The sequence below is a fragment of the Salvelinus alpinus genome, chromosome 9 (genome assembly GCF_045679555.1).
Source record: "Salvelinus alpinus chromosome 9, SLU_Salpinus.1, whole genome shotgun sequence".
Classification (NCBI taxonomy): Eukaryota; Metazoa; Chordata; class Actinopteri; order Salmoniformes; family Salmonidae; genus Salvelinus; species Salvelinus alpinus.
In genome coordinates, this window is record NC_092094.1 from 6,788,386 (window position 1) to 6,803,959 (window position 15,574).

Genomic DNA, 15,574 nt, shown 5'->3' on the forward strand with positions numbered 1-15,574 from the left:
GTCTCTCACAGTTGAAGTGTACCTATGATAAAAATTACAGACCTCTACATGCTTTGTAAGTAGGAAAACCTGCAAAATCGGCAGTGTATCAAATACTTGTTCTCCCCACTGTATAACGTAGGTAGATGTGGTGCATGCCTATATATAACGTAGGTAGACGTGGTGCATGCCTATATATAACGTAGGTAGACGAGGTGCATGCCTATATATAACGTAGGTAGACGAGGTGCATGCCTATATAACGTAGGTAGACGAGGTGCATGCCTATATAACGTAGGTAGACGAGGTGCATGCCTATATAACGTAGGTAGACGAGGTACATGCCTATATAACGTAGGTAGATGAGGTACATACCTATATATAACGTAGGTAGATGAGGTGCATACCTATATATTACGTAGGTAGATGAGGTGCATACCTATATATAACGTAGGTAGATGAGGTAATGTCAAAGCTGATGTGCATACCTACAGTTGAAGTCGGAAGTTTACATACACCTTAGCCATTTAAACTCAGTTTTTCACAATTCCTGACATTTAATCTTGGTAAAAATTCAGTCTTATTAGGATCACCACTTTTATTTTAAGAATGTGAAATGTCAGAATAATAGTAGAGAGAATGATTTATTTCAGCTTTTATTTCTTTCATCACATTCCCAGTGAGTCAGAAGTTTACATACACTCAATTAGTATTTGGTAGCGTTGCCTTTAAATTGTTTGACTTGGGTTAAACGTTTCGGGTAGCCTTCCACAAGCTTCCCACAAAAAGTTGGGTAAATTTTGGCCCGTTCCTCCTGACAGAGCTGGTGTAACTGAGTCAGGTTTGTAGGCCTCCTTGCTCGCACACGCTTTTTCAGTTCTGCCCACAAATGTTCTATAGGATTGAGGTCAGGGCTTTGTGATGGCCACTCCAATACCTTGACTTTGTTGTCCTTAGCCTCTTAGTGCGGAAATCCCGTTAACGGGATCAAATTCGACAACATCCGGTGAAATCGGTACGCGCCAAATACAAAATCGTAATATTAAACATTCATGAAAATACAAGTGTCTTACATCGTTTAAAAGCTTAACTTCTTGTTGATCCAGCTGCTTTGTCAGATTTCAAAAAGGCTTTACGGCGAAAGCATACCATGCGATTATCTGAGGACAGCGCCCCACGTACAAAAGCATTAAACATTTTCCAAACAAGCAGAGGTGTCACGAAAGTCAGAAATAGCGATAAAATAAATCACTTACCTTTGAAGATCTTCCTCTGTTTCCCAAAGGTCCCAGCTACACATCAAATGGTCGTTTTGTTCGATAAAGTCCTTCTTTATATCCCAAAAAAGTCAGTTTAGTTGGCGCGCTTGATTCAGTAATCCACCGGTTTCCCTCGTTCAAAATGCTTACAAAATGAATCCCGTTACCATTAAACTTCATCCTAACAAGTCAAACAACGTTTCTAATCAATCCTCAGGTACCCTAATATGGAAATAAACGATACAATTTAAGACGGAGAATAGTATGTTCATTACCGGAGATAAATAACGAAGTGAGCGCCCTCCTCCATGCGCGCCACAATACTACAGTCAAAATGGGGGCGCCACCTAGAAAAACTACAAATTCTAGCTAATTTATCAAAAAACAAGCCTGAAATTCTTTCTAAAGATTGACATGTAGTGGAAGCCCTAGGAACTGCAATCTGGGAGGTATTCCTTAGATTTTCACTATAACAAGGATTTGAATGGGCTGTGAATGGGCTGAATACACCTCAAAAAATTTTAAAAATCTGGATGGATTCTCCTCGGGTTTTCACCTGCCATATCAGTTCTGTTTTACTCACAGCCATTATTTAAACAATTTTAGAAACTTCAGTGTTTTCTATCCAATACTACCAATTATATGCATATCCTAGCTTCTGGGCCTGAGTAACAGGCAGTTTACTTTGGGCACGTCAGTCATCCGAATTTCCGAATACTGCCCCCGGCCCTCAAGAAGTTAAGCTATTTTGCCACAACTATGGAAGTATGCTTGGGGTCTTTGTCCATTTGGAAGACCCATTTGCGACCAAGCTTTAACGTCCTGACTGATGTCTTGAGATGTTGCTTCAATATATCCACATAATTTTCCGTCTCATGATGCCATCTATTTTGTGAAGTGCACCAGTCCCTCCTGCAGAAAAGCACCCCCACAACATGATGCTGCCATCCCCGTGCTTCACGGTTGGGAGGGTGTTCTTCGGTTTGCAAGCGTCCCCCTTTTTCCTCCAAACATAACGATGGTCATTATGGCCAAACAGTTCTATTTTTGTTTCATCAGACCAGAGGACATTCCTTCAAAAAGTATGATCTTTGACCCCATGTGCAGTTGCAAACTCTAGTTTGGCTTTTTTTATTGCGGTTTTGGAGCAGTGTCTTCTTCCTTGCTGAGCGGCCTTTCAGGTTATGTCGATATAGGACTCATTTTACTGTGGATATAGATACTTTTTTACCTGTTTCCTCCAGCATCTTCACAAGGTCCTTTGCTGTTGTTCTGCGATTGATTTGCACTTTTTGCACAAAAGTGCGTTCATCTCTAGGAGACAAAGCGCATCTCCTTCCTGAGCGGTAGGACGGCTGCGTGGTCCCATGGTGTTTATACTTGCGTACTATTGTTTGTACAGATGAACGTGGTACCTTCAGGCGTTTGGGAATTGCTCCCAAGGATGAACCAGAATTGTGGAGGTCTACAATTTTTTTTTTCTGGGGTCTTGGCTGATTTATTTTGATTTTCCCATGATGTTAAGCAGAGGCACTGAGTTTGAAGGTAGGCCTTGAAATACATCCACAGGTACACCTCCAATTGACTCAAATGATGTCAATTAGCCTATCAGAAGCTTCTAAAGCCATGACATCATTTTCTGGAATTTTCCAAGCTGTTTAAAGGCACAGTCAACTTAGTGTATGTGAACTTCTGACCCACTGGAATTGTGATACAGTGAATTATAAGTGAAATAATCTGCCTGTAAACAATTGTTGGAAAAATTACATGTCACGCACAAAGTAGATGTCCTAACCGACTTGCCAAAACTATAGTTTGTTAACAAGAAATTTGTGGAGTGGTTGAAAAACGAGTTTTAATGACTCCAACCTAAGTGTATGTAAACTTCCAACTTCAACGGTATATAACGTAGGTAGATGACGTAATGTCAAAGCTGACGTGCATACCTGCAGTTGAAGGCAATGTTAGCCTTCGACAATGTTAGCCTTCGGCAATGTTAGCCTTCGGCAATGTTAGCCTTCGGCAATGTTAGCCTTCGACAATGTTAGCCTTCGACAATGTTAGCCTTCGACAATGTTAGCCTTCGACAATGTTAGCCTTCGACAAATGTTAGCCTTCGACAAATGTTAGCCTTCGACAAATGTTAGCCTTCGACAATGTTAGCCTTCGACAAATATTAGCCTTCGACAACATTTTTCTAGCCTTCGACAATGTTAGCCTTCGACAAATGTTAGCCTTCGACAAATGTTAGCCTTCGACAAATGTTAGCCTTCGACAAATGTTAGCCTTCGACAATGTTAGCCTTCGACAATGTTAGCCTTCGACAATGTTAGCCTTCGACAATGTTAGCCTTCGACAATGTTAGCCTTCGACAATGTTAGCCTTTGACAATGTTAGCCTTTGACAATGTTAGCCTTCGACAATGTTAGCTTGCTGAGCTGAGCCTAGGCATTCTCTCCGTTAACCGCACCAGCGAAAGATTTGGTTTTCGCCATGATAGAACAGATTCTATTTTGCAGTGAACTGTGTTTCGGTTATTGTGGAGACTCTTGTTAGGTGAGCGCCTGTAATTGGTATTTGTAGTGGGGGGGGATAACACCCCGACGTCAGGGCAGTCTGGTGGGCGAAATGTCCTGCAGTAGCTCAACGCACAGTTAGAAAAACTACATTCAAAAGTTTTTTGTTTTTATTAAATTGAGAATTTCAAATGTCATGGCATATCCTTGTAGGTAAAAATGTCACCCAGGATAATTTATACTTTTTTTTTTTAAACGGCCTTTTTAACAAAGAAAAAAAAATGTCTCAAGAAATCAATACTAATGTCCATTCCAATATCCAGATATTTGATTTAACCGTCCCGAGTACACATAAGGAGCGTTGTGCTCCTAGCTGGTTGACTGTGGTACACATGAGGAGCGTTGTGCTCCTAGCTGGTTGACTGTGGTACACATGAGGAGCGTTGTGCTCCTAGCTGGTTGACTGTGGTACACATAAGGAGCGTTGTGCTCCTAGCTGGTTGACTGTGGTACACATGAGGAGCGTTGTGCTCCTAGCTGGTTGACTGTGGTACACATGAGGAGCGTTGTGCTCCTAGCTGGTTGACTGTGGTACACATGAGGAGCGTTGTGCTCCTAGCTGGTTGACTGTGGTACACATAAGGAGCGTTGTGCTCCTAGCTGGTTGACTGTGGTTACACATGAGGAGCGTTGTGCTCCTAGCTGGTTGACTGTGGTACACATAAGGAGCGTTGTGCTCCTAGCTGGTTGACTGTGGTACACATGAGGAGCGTTGTGCTCCTAGCTGGTTGACTGTGGTACACATAAGGAGCATTGTGCTCCTAGCTGGTTGACTGTGGTACACATAAGGAGCGTTGTGCTCCTAGCTGGTTGACTGTGGTACACATGAGGAGCGTTGTGCTCCTAGCTGGTTGACTGTGGTACACATAAGGAGCGTTGTGCTCCTAGCTGGTTGACTGTGGTTACACATGAGGAGCGTTGTGCTCCTAGCTGGTTGACTGTGGTACACATAAGGAGCGTTGTGCTCCTAGCTGGTTGACTGTGGTACACATGAGGAGCGTTGTGCTCCTAGCTGGTTGACTGTGGTACACATAAGGAGCATTGTGCTCCTAGCTGGTTGACTGTGGTACACATAAGGAGCGTTGTGCTCCTAGCTGGTTGACTGTGGTACACATGAGGAGCGTTGTGCTCCTAGCTGGTTGACTGTGGTACACATGAGGAGCGTTGTGCTCCTAGCTGGTTGACTGTGGTACACATAAGGAGCGTTGTGCTCCTAGCTGGTTGACTGTGGTACACATGAGGAGCGTTGTGCTCCTAGCTGGTTGACTGTGGTACACATGAGGAGCGTTGTGCTCCTAGCTGGTTGACTGTGGTACACATGAGGAGCGTTGTGCTCCTAGCTGGTTGACTGTGGTACACATGAGGAGCGTTGTGCTCCTAGCTGGTTGACTGTGGTACACATGAGGAGCGTTGTGCTCCTAGCTGGTTGACTGTGGTACACATGAGGAGCGTTGTGCTCCTAGCTGGTTGACTGTGGTACACATGAGGAGCGTTGGGCTCCTAAAAATGGTTTCTCTATTTGGACCTCGGACATGATGATCAAGGAAAAAAAATTGATATTGAGCCGTAACTGTTTTATGCTTCCTGTCTCAGGACTCAATGCTGGAGTTTGATGGGCAGCCCATCGACCCAGCCATCGTATCGGCCCAGCCCATCGGCCCAGCCATCGTATCGGCCCAGCCCATCGACCCAGCCATCGTATTGGTCCAGCCCATCGACCCAGCCATCATATCGGCCCAGTCCATGAAGCCTCCAACACAGAACATAGACCTGCCTCAGATGGACTGTCCACCAGTCCACCCAGATTCCTGCCTCTCACCACACACTGTTCCTGTACAGCCTGAGCCCACACAAGTGAGTACAGGGGTTAGCATAACATCATGAGAAATCCCACCTGGCCAGATATGACTTCATCCTCTCTGCCTCTCCTACTGTGATCTTGTTTATTATTACATATCTCTGTCTGTACTCTGTTGTCGACCGCTCGCTTGTGGTGATTCATCCATTTCCCTTCTTGGGATTGTTGGAAGTTCTACTGTCTGAGGGTGTGGTAGAAGTGTAATGTCTCAGTCCTCTGTTCTCCCTAGGTCCCCGTGGTACCCGCCACGCTTGAGGTCTACTCCACGCCGCCTCCCATGTACCACTCATCACACACGGTAGAATCCCGACCACAGACGGACTCCATCGACATCATCCAGGTAAATAAAGGAAGGCCTGGAAAATTGTTAAGACTCCAGTCACCCAAGCCATAGGATATTCTCTTTGCTTCAGCATGGCAAGTGGTACCGGTGCATCAAGTATAGCACCAACAGGCTCCTGAACAGTGGAAAAACAACCTTAAACAAAAACAGGGGAATCAAGTGCTCGACTGAGGGACTTGAAAATCCAAAAATCATTCCTTAACCCCAGGAGAATTCCACTGGTGACTGTCATTCCTTACCCCCAGGAGAATTCAACTGGTGACTGTCATTCCTTACCCCCAGGAGAATTCCACTGGTGACTGTCATTCCTTACCCCCAGGAGAATTCAACTGGTGACTGTCATTCCTTACCCCCAGGAGAATTCAACTGGTGACTGTCATTCCTTACCCCCAGGAGAATTCAACTGGTGACTGTCATTCCTTACCCCCAGGAGAATTCAACTGGTGACTGTCATTCCTTACCCCCAGGAGAATTCAACTGGTGACTGTCATTCCTTACCCCTAGGAGAATTCAACTGGTGACTGTCATTCCTTACCCCCAGGAGAATTCCACTGGTGACTCTCATTCCTTACCCCAAGGAGAATTCCACTGGTGACTCTCATTCCTTACCCCCAGGAGAATTCAACTGGTGACTGTCATTCCTTACCCCCAGGAGAATTCCACTGGTGACTGTCATTCCTTACCCCCAGGAGAATTCAACTGGTGACTGTCATTCCTTACCCCCAGGAGAATTCAACTGGTGACTGTCATTCCTTACCCCCAGGAGAATTCCACTGGTGACTGTCATTCCTTACCCCCAGGAGAATTCAACTGGTGACTGTCATTCCTTACCCCCAGGAGAATTCAACTGGTGACTGTCATTCCTTACCCCCAGGAGAATTCAACTGGCGACTGTCATTCCTTACCCCCAGGAGAATTCAACTGGCGACTGTCATTCCTTACCCCCAGGAGAATTCAACTGGCCACTATCATTCCTTACCCCCAGGAGAATTCAACTGGCCACTATCATTCCTTACCCCCAGGAGAATTCAACTGGCCACTATCATTCCTTACCCCCAGGAGAATTCAACTGGCCACTATCATTCCTTACCCCCAGGAGAATTCAACTGGTGACTGTCATTCCTTACCCCCAGGAGAATTCAACTGGTGACTGTCCGTGAGAATAACAAAAACAGTCGCACTCTGTTTCTGAGTAAATCTAATTTATTGAAAACAAACAATAGGCTTACGTTTCACCATGAATCGCCTTCATCAGAGCCTTGAGAGAGAGAGCCTTCATCAGAGCCGTGCTTCTACACCTGCATTGCTTGCTGTTTGGGGTTTTAGGCTGGGTTGCTGTACAGCACTTCGAGATATTAGCTGATGTACGAAGGGCTATATAAAATAAACTTGATTGATTGATTGATTGAGTAGGGGAAAGGTGGGTGGCACGTACACACCCTCACAGGGGGGGGGGGGTGTCCCGCTCATCAGGTCAACAGAGTAGAAACTAGATGGGCTTGTCAAATGAGTATGATCATCATTGAAGATTCCTACATACACACACACACACACACTCCACCTGAATAACAAGAGACAAAACATATGAGAGAGACAGCTGTTCATTCAGAGCCTTTGTCTCGAGGCGATCTAAGCAGCTGATCCAAAGTGCCCCCCCTCTCTGTAACAATTTCCACACGATATTATAATACCAGGCCTTTTTTCTGCCCTGCAGACTGGTTCTATTCATTGTGGAGACATAACTGTAGCCGTGTTCCAGGAACACGATTCCAGATTTCAGCTTTAGTCTCAATCATTCGCCTTAGTCTAAGGCAGTGGTCACCAACCTTTTCTGAAAAATCACTTTTTGCAGTCAAAAAGCAAGCCGAGATCTACAGCTCAGATGTAAAATAAATAAATAAATAATAATAATAAATAACATTTACTTAAAGGAAAGGCTTTAAGATTCCAAAAACTGTTTTGTAGGATTGAGGTTTGTGCAGTAAGTTAAAAAAAAATATCACAGCATATTGGCTATATGCCTGGACTGCCAATGTTGTTCTCGGACCACACTATATTTCAAAACCCGAGCTTTGATAACAAAATAGATCAGTTGTATCACTTGCGAGGCATAGCTGAGCATAAATTGAAATAATTAGCTTTTTAATTTATTTTACTGGGTCTGATAGTACCTGTATCTGATGTTCAGTCACGTTGGCAGAAGACAGCAGCAGAGGACCTCTCACGGTCCTCTTTCTTCTGGTGAGACTGGGCTGTGTTCATTCCTCCAAACAGTTGCACAACGTTTTGCAACTTAAACAAGTGTTTCTATTGGACAAGTTCGGCTAGGTCCCTCTCCGTTTTCATTCCATTTTGCTTCCATTTTAAGAAACCTTTTGCAACAGAATCGGTGGAATGAACACACCTCTGACCAGAGAGGGGGGACACAGTCTTCCTACTGATGCCGACACTCCAGGCGCATTGCATTATTTTTTGCTTCTTGCACAAATGAATGTTGTTCCTATGACCCAGAGGAAATAGACAATACGCAGGCCTATCGATACACTTGGCTACTCATTCACTGCAGCTGCGGCGCGAGTTGTAGTAGGGAGAAGCACTGTTGACAGTGCTGAATAAAGCTATCCTGGTCGGCTGGGTAGGCAGAGTTTGTCCCTTAAGACAAATTAAATGGTTCAAAATGGGAACACTTTGGCTACCTGGCGTGCAGGGCTTCTGAATCAAGTGCACCCACCTCCCGCCAACAGGGCTTCTGAATCAAGTGCACCCACCTCTCGCCAACAGGGGTTATGAATCAAGTGCACCCACCTCTCGCCAACAGGGCTTCTGAATCAAGTGCACCCACCTCTCGCCAACAGGGGTTATGAATCAAGTGCACCCACCTCTCGCCAACAGGGCTTCTGAATCAAGTGCACCCACCTCTCGCCAACAGGGCTTCTGAATCAAGTGCACCCACCTCTCGCCAACAGGGCTTCTGAATCAAGTGCACCCACCTCTCGCCAACAGGGCTTCTGAATCAAGTGCACCCACCTCTCGCCAACGGGGCTTCTGAATCAAATGCACCCACCTCCCGCCAACAGGGGTTATGAATCAAGTGCACCCACTTTTCGCCAACAGGGGTTCTGAATCAAGTGCACCCACCTCCAACAACGTGAGACTAATAAAACAAAAAATAGGAGCGAAAGCCTTTCGTTGGCATTTCTACAGAAATGTTTGGTGATCTGCTAGGAATGCCTTGAAGATCGACTAGTCTATAGCGCTCAACCGGTTGGTGACCACTGGTCTAAGGAATTGACCAGTAGGGATATTGCATTTTTAGAGGTTTAGGATGTTTACTATCATAGGAGCGTGTTCTTACAGAGAAGTTAGCGAAAAATAGTCGTTTCAAGCGTATCGCCGTCGCCTTTAAAAAATATATATATATATATATATATATGTAAAAAAAAATTGCTGAGGTCTAGGGAAGTGTAATGCTCTTCTGTACATGATTAATGGAGATTAGTGGAGTTGGTACACAACACATCTACTCAAGTTGTCCTCTGCGCCCCTCCAGACTACCAGAATCTCATCACTCTATCGGAGCCACAGGGCCATAATTAGTGGCGATGGAACAGCTTCTATCCCCAAGTCAAAACACTGCTAAATAGATAACAACCTGGCTACACAGACGGAGTTGACCCTTGTATTTTATTTGTCTCTACACACTCATGCACAATGACACTCCAACACACACACACACTTGCTTTCATTCAGCCACGAGCATTATTGTGGTCGGGCACCGATGTTGAGCGATTAGGCCTGGCTCTGTCGGCATTCCAATTTATTCCCAAAGGTGTTCGATGGGGTTGAGGTCAGGGCTCTGTGCAGGCCAGTCAAGTTCTTCCACACATGGGTTTCCATGGCAGCTCGGCCATGGAAACCCATTTTCATGAAGCTCCCGACGAACAGTTCTTGTGCTGACGTTGCTTCCAGAGGCAGTTTGGAACCAAGGACAACCAAGGACACGATTTTTACTGAGCTCTAAAGTAAAGCCATTATGCGAGCCAGGCCTAATCGCCGAACATCAGTGCCCAACCACACTAATGCTCTTGTGGCTGAATGGAAGCAAGTCCCAGCAGCAATGTTCCAACATCTAGTGGAAAGCCTTCCCAGAAGAGTGGAGGCTGTTATAGCAGCAAAGGAGGGGCCAACTCCATATTAATGCCTTCCCAGAAGAGTGGAGGCTGTTATAGCAGCAAAGGAGGGACCAACTCCATATGAATGCCTTCCCAGAAGAGTGGAGGCTGTTATAGCAGCAAAGGAGGGACCAACTCCATATTAATGCCTTCCCAGAAGAGTGGAGGCTGTTATAGCAGCAAAGGAGGGACCAACTCCATATTAATGATTTTGGAGTGAGATGTTCGACGAGCAGGTGTCCACATACGGTTGGTCATGTAGTGTAGCTAGGTGGGGACAACCACATCTCTCACCCTGGTGAAATAAATGTTAAAGCCATCATTCCTTCCCATCCAGGTGTCCCTGTCGTCAGAGCAGCCCCCTGCCTCCTCTCAGACCCAGCAGGTCTTCCAGCCTGTCAACGGCCCCAAACCCCCACACAGCTCTGGCATCAATGTCAACGCACCACCATTCCAGTCCATGCAAACAGTAAGGTCACACACTTTCCTATACTTGTAGGGTAACTTGGAGACACTCACACACAATGGCTTTTCTGAGACCAGGACGCTACTTTTTTGTTAGTCTTTTTTTTTGGGGGGGGGGGATTTTACACCCAAAACCATTCTGTGATGATATTAGGAAAAGAAGCTAGGTCTGACACCCTATGTTAACATTACTGAACTAAGAAGAGAAGAGCATTGGTTTGATTTGAGCCGTGCATACGCAATACACCACTGAGGCGAAGCTTCCTGCCATCCAGGACCTACAGTTGAAGTCGGAAGTTTACATACACTTAGGTTGGAGTCATTAAAACTCGTTTTTCAACCACTCCACACATTTCTTGTTAACAAACTATAGTTCTGGCAAGTCGGTTAGGACATCTACTTTGTGCATGACACAAGTAATTTTCCAACAATTGTTTACAGACAGATTGTTTCACACAATTTCACTGTATCACAATTCCAGTGGGTCAGCATGGATAATTCCAGAAAATGATGTCATGGCTTTAGACGCTTCTGATAGGCTAATTGACATCATTTGAGGTGTACCTGTGGATGTATTTCAAGGCCTACCTTCAAACTCAGTGCCTCTTTGATTGACATCATGGGAAAATCAAAAGAAATCAGCCAAGACCTCAGAAAAAAAATTGTAGACCTCCAAGTCTGGTTCATCCTTGGGAGCAATTTCCAAACGCCTGAAGGTACCACATTCATCTGTACAAACAATAATACACAAGTATAAACATCATGGGACCACACAGCTGTCATACCGCTCAGGATGGAGACGCGTTCTGTCTCCTAGAGATGAATGTACTTTGGTGCGAAAAGTGCGAATCAATCCCAGAACAACAGCAAAGGACCTTGTGAAGATGCTGGAAGAAACAGGTACAAAAGTATATATCCACAGTAAAAGGAGTCCTATATCGACATAACCTGAAAGGCCGCTCAGCAAGGAAGAAGCCACTGCTCCAAAACCGCCATAAAAAAGCCAGACTGCGGTTTGCAACTGCACATGGGGTCAAAGATCATACTTTTTGGAGAAATGTCCTCTGGTCTGATGAAACAAAAATAGAACTGTTTGGCCATAATGACCATCGTTATGTTAGAAGGAAAAAGGGCGAGGTTTGCAAGCCGAAGAATACTATCCCAACCGTGAAGCACGGGGGTGGCAGCATCATGTTGTGGGGGTGCTTTGCTGCAGGAGGGACCGGAGCACTTCACAAAATAGATTGGATCATGAGGTAGGAAAATGATGTGGATATATTGAAGCAACATCTCAAGACATCAGTCAGGAAGTTAAAGCTTGGTCACATATGGACAATGACCCCAAGCATACTTCAAAAGTTGTGGCAAAATGGCTTAAGGACAACAAAGTCAAGGTATTGGAGTGGCCATCACAAAGCCCTGACCCCAATCCTATAGAAAATTTGTGGGCAGAACTGAAAAAGCGTGTGTGAGCAAGGAGGCCTACAAACCTGACTCAGTTACACCAGCTCTGTCAGGAGGAATGAGCCAAAATTCACCCTTGTGGAAGGCTACCTGAAAAATTTGACCCAAGTTAAACAATTTAAAGGTGATGCTACCAAATACTAATTGAGTGATGTAAACTACTGACCCACTGGGAATGTGATGAAATAAATGAAAGCTGAAATAAATAATTCTCTCTACTATTATTCCGACAATTCACATTCCTAAAATAAAGTGGTGATCCTAACTGACCTCAGACAGGGAATTTTTACTAGGATTAAATGTCAGGAATTGTGAAACTGAGTTTAAATGTATTTGGCTAAGGTATATTTAAACTTCTGACTTCAACTGTATATAATAGGTGGTGTCAGAGGAAAGCCCATAAAATTGTCAGAGACTCCAGTCACCCAAGTCATAGACTGTTCTCTCTGCTACCGCCCGGCAAGAGGTACCGGAGCACCAAGTCTAGGACCAAAAGGCTCCTTAACAGCTTCTACCCCCAAACCATAAGACTGCTGAACAATTAATCAAATGGCCACCCGGACAATTTACATTGACCCCCTCCCACCCCATTTGTTTTGTACACTGCTGCTACTCGCTGTTTATTATCTATGCATAGTCAGTTCACCCCTATCTACATGTACAAATTACCTCAACTAACCTGTACTCCCGCACACTGACTAGGTACCGGTGCCCCCTGTATATAGCCTTGTTATTGTTATTTTGTTACTTTTTATTATTTTTTTTAAACTTTAGTTTATTTGGTAAATGTTTTCTTAACCAACAGTGCAGTTAAAGAAGAGTTAAGGACTTGTAAGTAAGAATTTCACGGTTTACTTGTATTCGGCGCATGTGACAAAGTTTGATTTGACTAGCTACACTTGGACAAGGTTGAGTAGTAACAGATTACGTTCCTTAGTTTAAGTGGCAGGGATACTATTGGCCTGAAACATGTCGGGATTGTAGCTTTAACTCTTGACTGAGTCTGACCTTTTCTCAGATTCTCTTCAGGAAGTACCTATTGTTCCTGGTTGAACCACAGTACTCACCAGGCTGCCTTATTCCCCTCAGGTATTCAACCTCAACGCCCCTGTCCCGCCAGCCAATGAGACGGAAGCCTTGACCCAGGCCAGCCAATACCAGAACAGCTACAGCCAACAGGGCTTCAGCAGCCAATCACAGCAGCTCCCAGTGGAGCAGACGGAGATGCAGACGGAGCAGCTGCAGTCTGGTGAGTTAGCAGGGTTGGAGCAGTTTTTGGCTCTTTTCCCACTACCGAGCAAAACCAAGTGGACCATACCTCACTGGCCTGGTTATACATACACCATTGTGCTACTGTAACCATCCTGGAAGGACAATGTGAACAGGTTGAACAGCACGATCAATGATATTTCATGGCTGGTCTTAAAATTGCCATTTTCTTCCCTGTAGTGGTTGGTGCCTTCCACTCCCAGGACCTATCCCTGCCCAGCCAGGACTTGTCCCTGCCCAGCCAGGACTTATCCCAGGGGCAGCAGCTCAGCCAGCAGGGTCCAGGGTTTGGCCCTGGGGTCAGTCGCCAGGCCCAGTCCTTCTACAACAGCAGAGGCATGACCCGCGGAGGACCACGTAATGCCCGTGGCCTGGCCAACGGATACAGAGGTTCAGTATCTGTCCTTTACTGTCACTGTTAACTACAGCATCTTCAATATACTACAGCTTTCTGTTCGCTTATAGGTCTTGAATAGAGTTGATGGTATTGTGTTTGAGAAGTGAGAGACTTTTTAAAATATCTATATTTTTTAAATTCATTTAAATGGCAGTGCATCTAACTTGAGTGTAACCATCCATTCCAGGTTATGACAGTTACCGGCCTCCCTTCACCAACACTCCTAACTCTGGATACCAACAGGCCCAGTTCAACACACCTCGGGACTACTCCAACGGTGGCAACTACCAACGGGGGGTAAATAACTTTTGACTTTATCACTCACACGGGTTTGGCGGAAGGCTTGGGATGGATGTTGAGCTAACGTTCTCAGGACCAGTTTCCCAGACACAGATTAAGCTCTGGACTAAAAAGCACTTTCAATTGGGGGAGCATTATTTTTTTTGTTGTAGTCCAAGACTAGACTTAATCTGTGTCTGGGAAGTTGGCCCTCAAAGTTGTCCTTCCCTTTGCCATAAGGCATCTTGGATGGTCGCGTATGTTCTGTTTGGCATCTATAAGAGCAGGGGGTGGCAGGTTGCCTAGCATTTACGAGCGGTGGGCCGGTTTACGAGCGGTGGGCCGGTATCCCAGAGCGGACTGGTTTTGTGTTCCTTCTCCTTGCCATATTACTGAACAGTCTCATTGTATTTGTTAGGAATCTATATAGGAGTACTCTCTAAGAACTGTCAATAATGTTTTGTCCCTCTCCCCCCCCGCCCCGCCAGGAAGGATATAATCAGAACTACAAACGTGGAGCGGGTCAGGGACCCAGAGGTGTGTCTCGAGGAGGCAATGCCCAGGCCATGAAGTCCTGATTGGGCCTGTTTGACTGACTCTGACTGCTGGTTCCAATTAACTCCTTGTCCTTGGCCCTAACATTTCAATGTTTTCAGATCTAAGGGACCACACACACACACACACACACACACACACACACACACACACACACCGTACTGAATGTTGATCTGCTGTTTGTTCAGCGACCACCTGGACGTGACATTTTGGTGCGATTCTACGTGTAAAATCTGTTTGCAGTCGGCACTCTGTTCAGAGGTGTTAAGACCTCTCAGCTGGAAAAAGCTACTGGTCTGAGCCTTAAAACGTCAAACAGGTGTAGTGGTAGACTGAGGTCTCTTTTCTTTGTCCTGAGTGGGACTAGGATGCAACAATCGCATGTGGAGTTTCCACCATGTTGCGTTTTACAGATCTGTAAAAAAATGTAAGGGTCCAAGGTGGTGGTGGGGGGGGGGTGTAAGGAGCGAATTGGGACAGGTTTTGACTGAGCGACAACATGCCACACTTATTCAAGATATCCAGGATGCAGTTTGCCCCCACCTCACTTTTTATTTGACCATGTGGTGTTACTCATCAGTTTTTTTTCTTCTGGCTTTTGGATCAAAGTCATGCCTGCTTTGACATTTAATTAAAAAAAGATTTGTTTAAAAATGAGTCTGAATATACAAGCTGTAAATCAGGGTTGAAGCAAACCTGTTTTGAAACAAATATTCCTGTAAACTTGAAAGATTTCATTTTTATGAAATAACACACATACTCTATCACTCTTGTTCCGAGTCCCCAGGAGTACTTTTCTGTTCTCTTGCCCAGTCCCCCTCCCCTTTTTCTTTCCCCCTCATAATGTGATTTTGGATTCTAAAAAAAAAAGCCTTTTTTAAATTGTTTTTAAAAGAATCTCTCTGTTTGTGAATTGATTGTTGCATCAGAGTTTCAATAAAGATGATGTTACCTTGTC

At 45.0% G+C, this 15,574-nt stretch overlaps 1 protein-coding gene across 3 annotated transcripts in view; it reads left to right on the plus strand.

Moving 5' to 3' along the window:
* LOC139584218 (caprin-1-like) overlaps positions 1-15,574 on the plus strand; it is a 42,558-nt gene extending 26,984 nt beyond the window's left edge. For 2 of the 3 annotated variants that reach the window (XM_071415814.1, XM_071415815.1), the window contains exons 11-17: positions 5,408-5,668; positions 5,902-6,012; positions 10,525-10,656; positions 13,206-13,365; positions 13,566-13,775; positions 13,970-14,079; positions 14,550-15,574. In XM_071415814.1, the coding sequence (XP_071271915.1) occupies positions 5,408-5,668; positions 5,902-6,012; positions 10,525-10,656; positions 13,206-13,365; positions 13,566-13,775; positions 13,970-14,079; positions 14,550-14,639 (1,074 nt within the window). In that variant the 3' untranslated portion in view covers positions 14,640-15,574. The remainder of the gene's footprint in view (positions 1-5,407; positions 5,669-5,901; positions 6,013-10,524; positions 10,657-13,205; positions 13,366-13,565; positions 13,776-13,969; positions 14,080-14,549) is intronic. The other variant, XM_071415816.1, reaches the window with a different exon arrangement.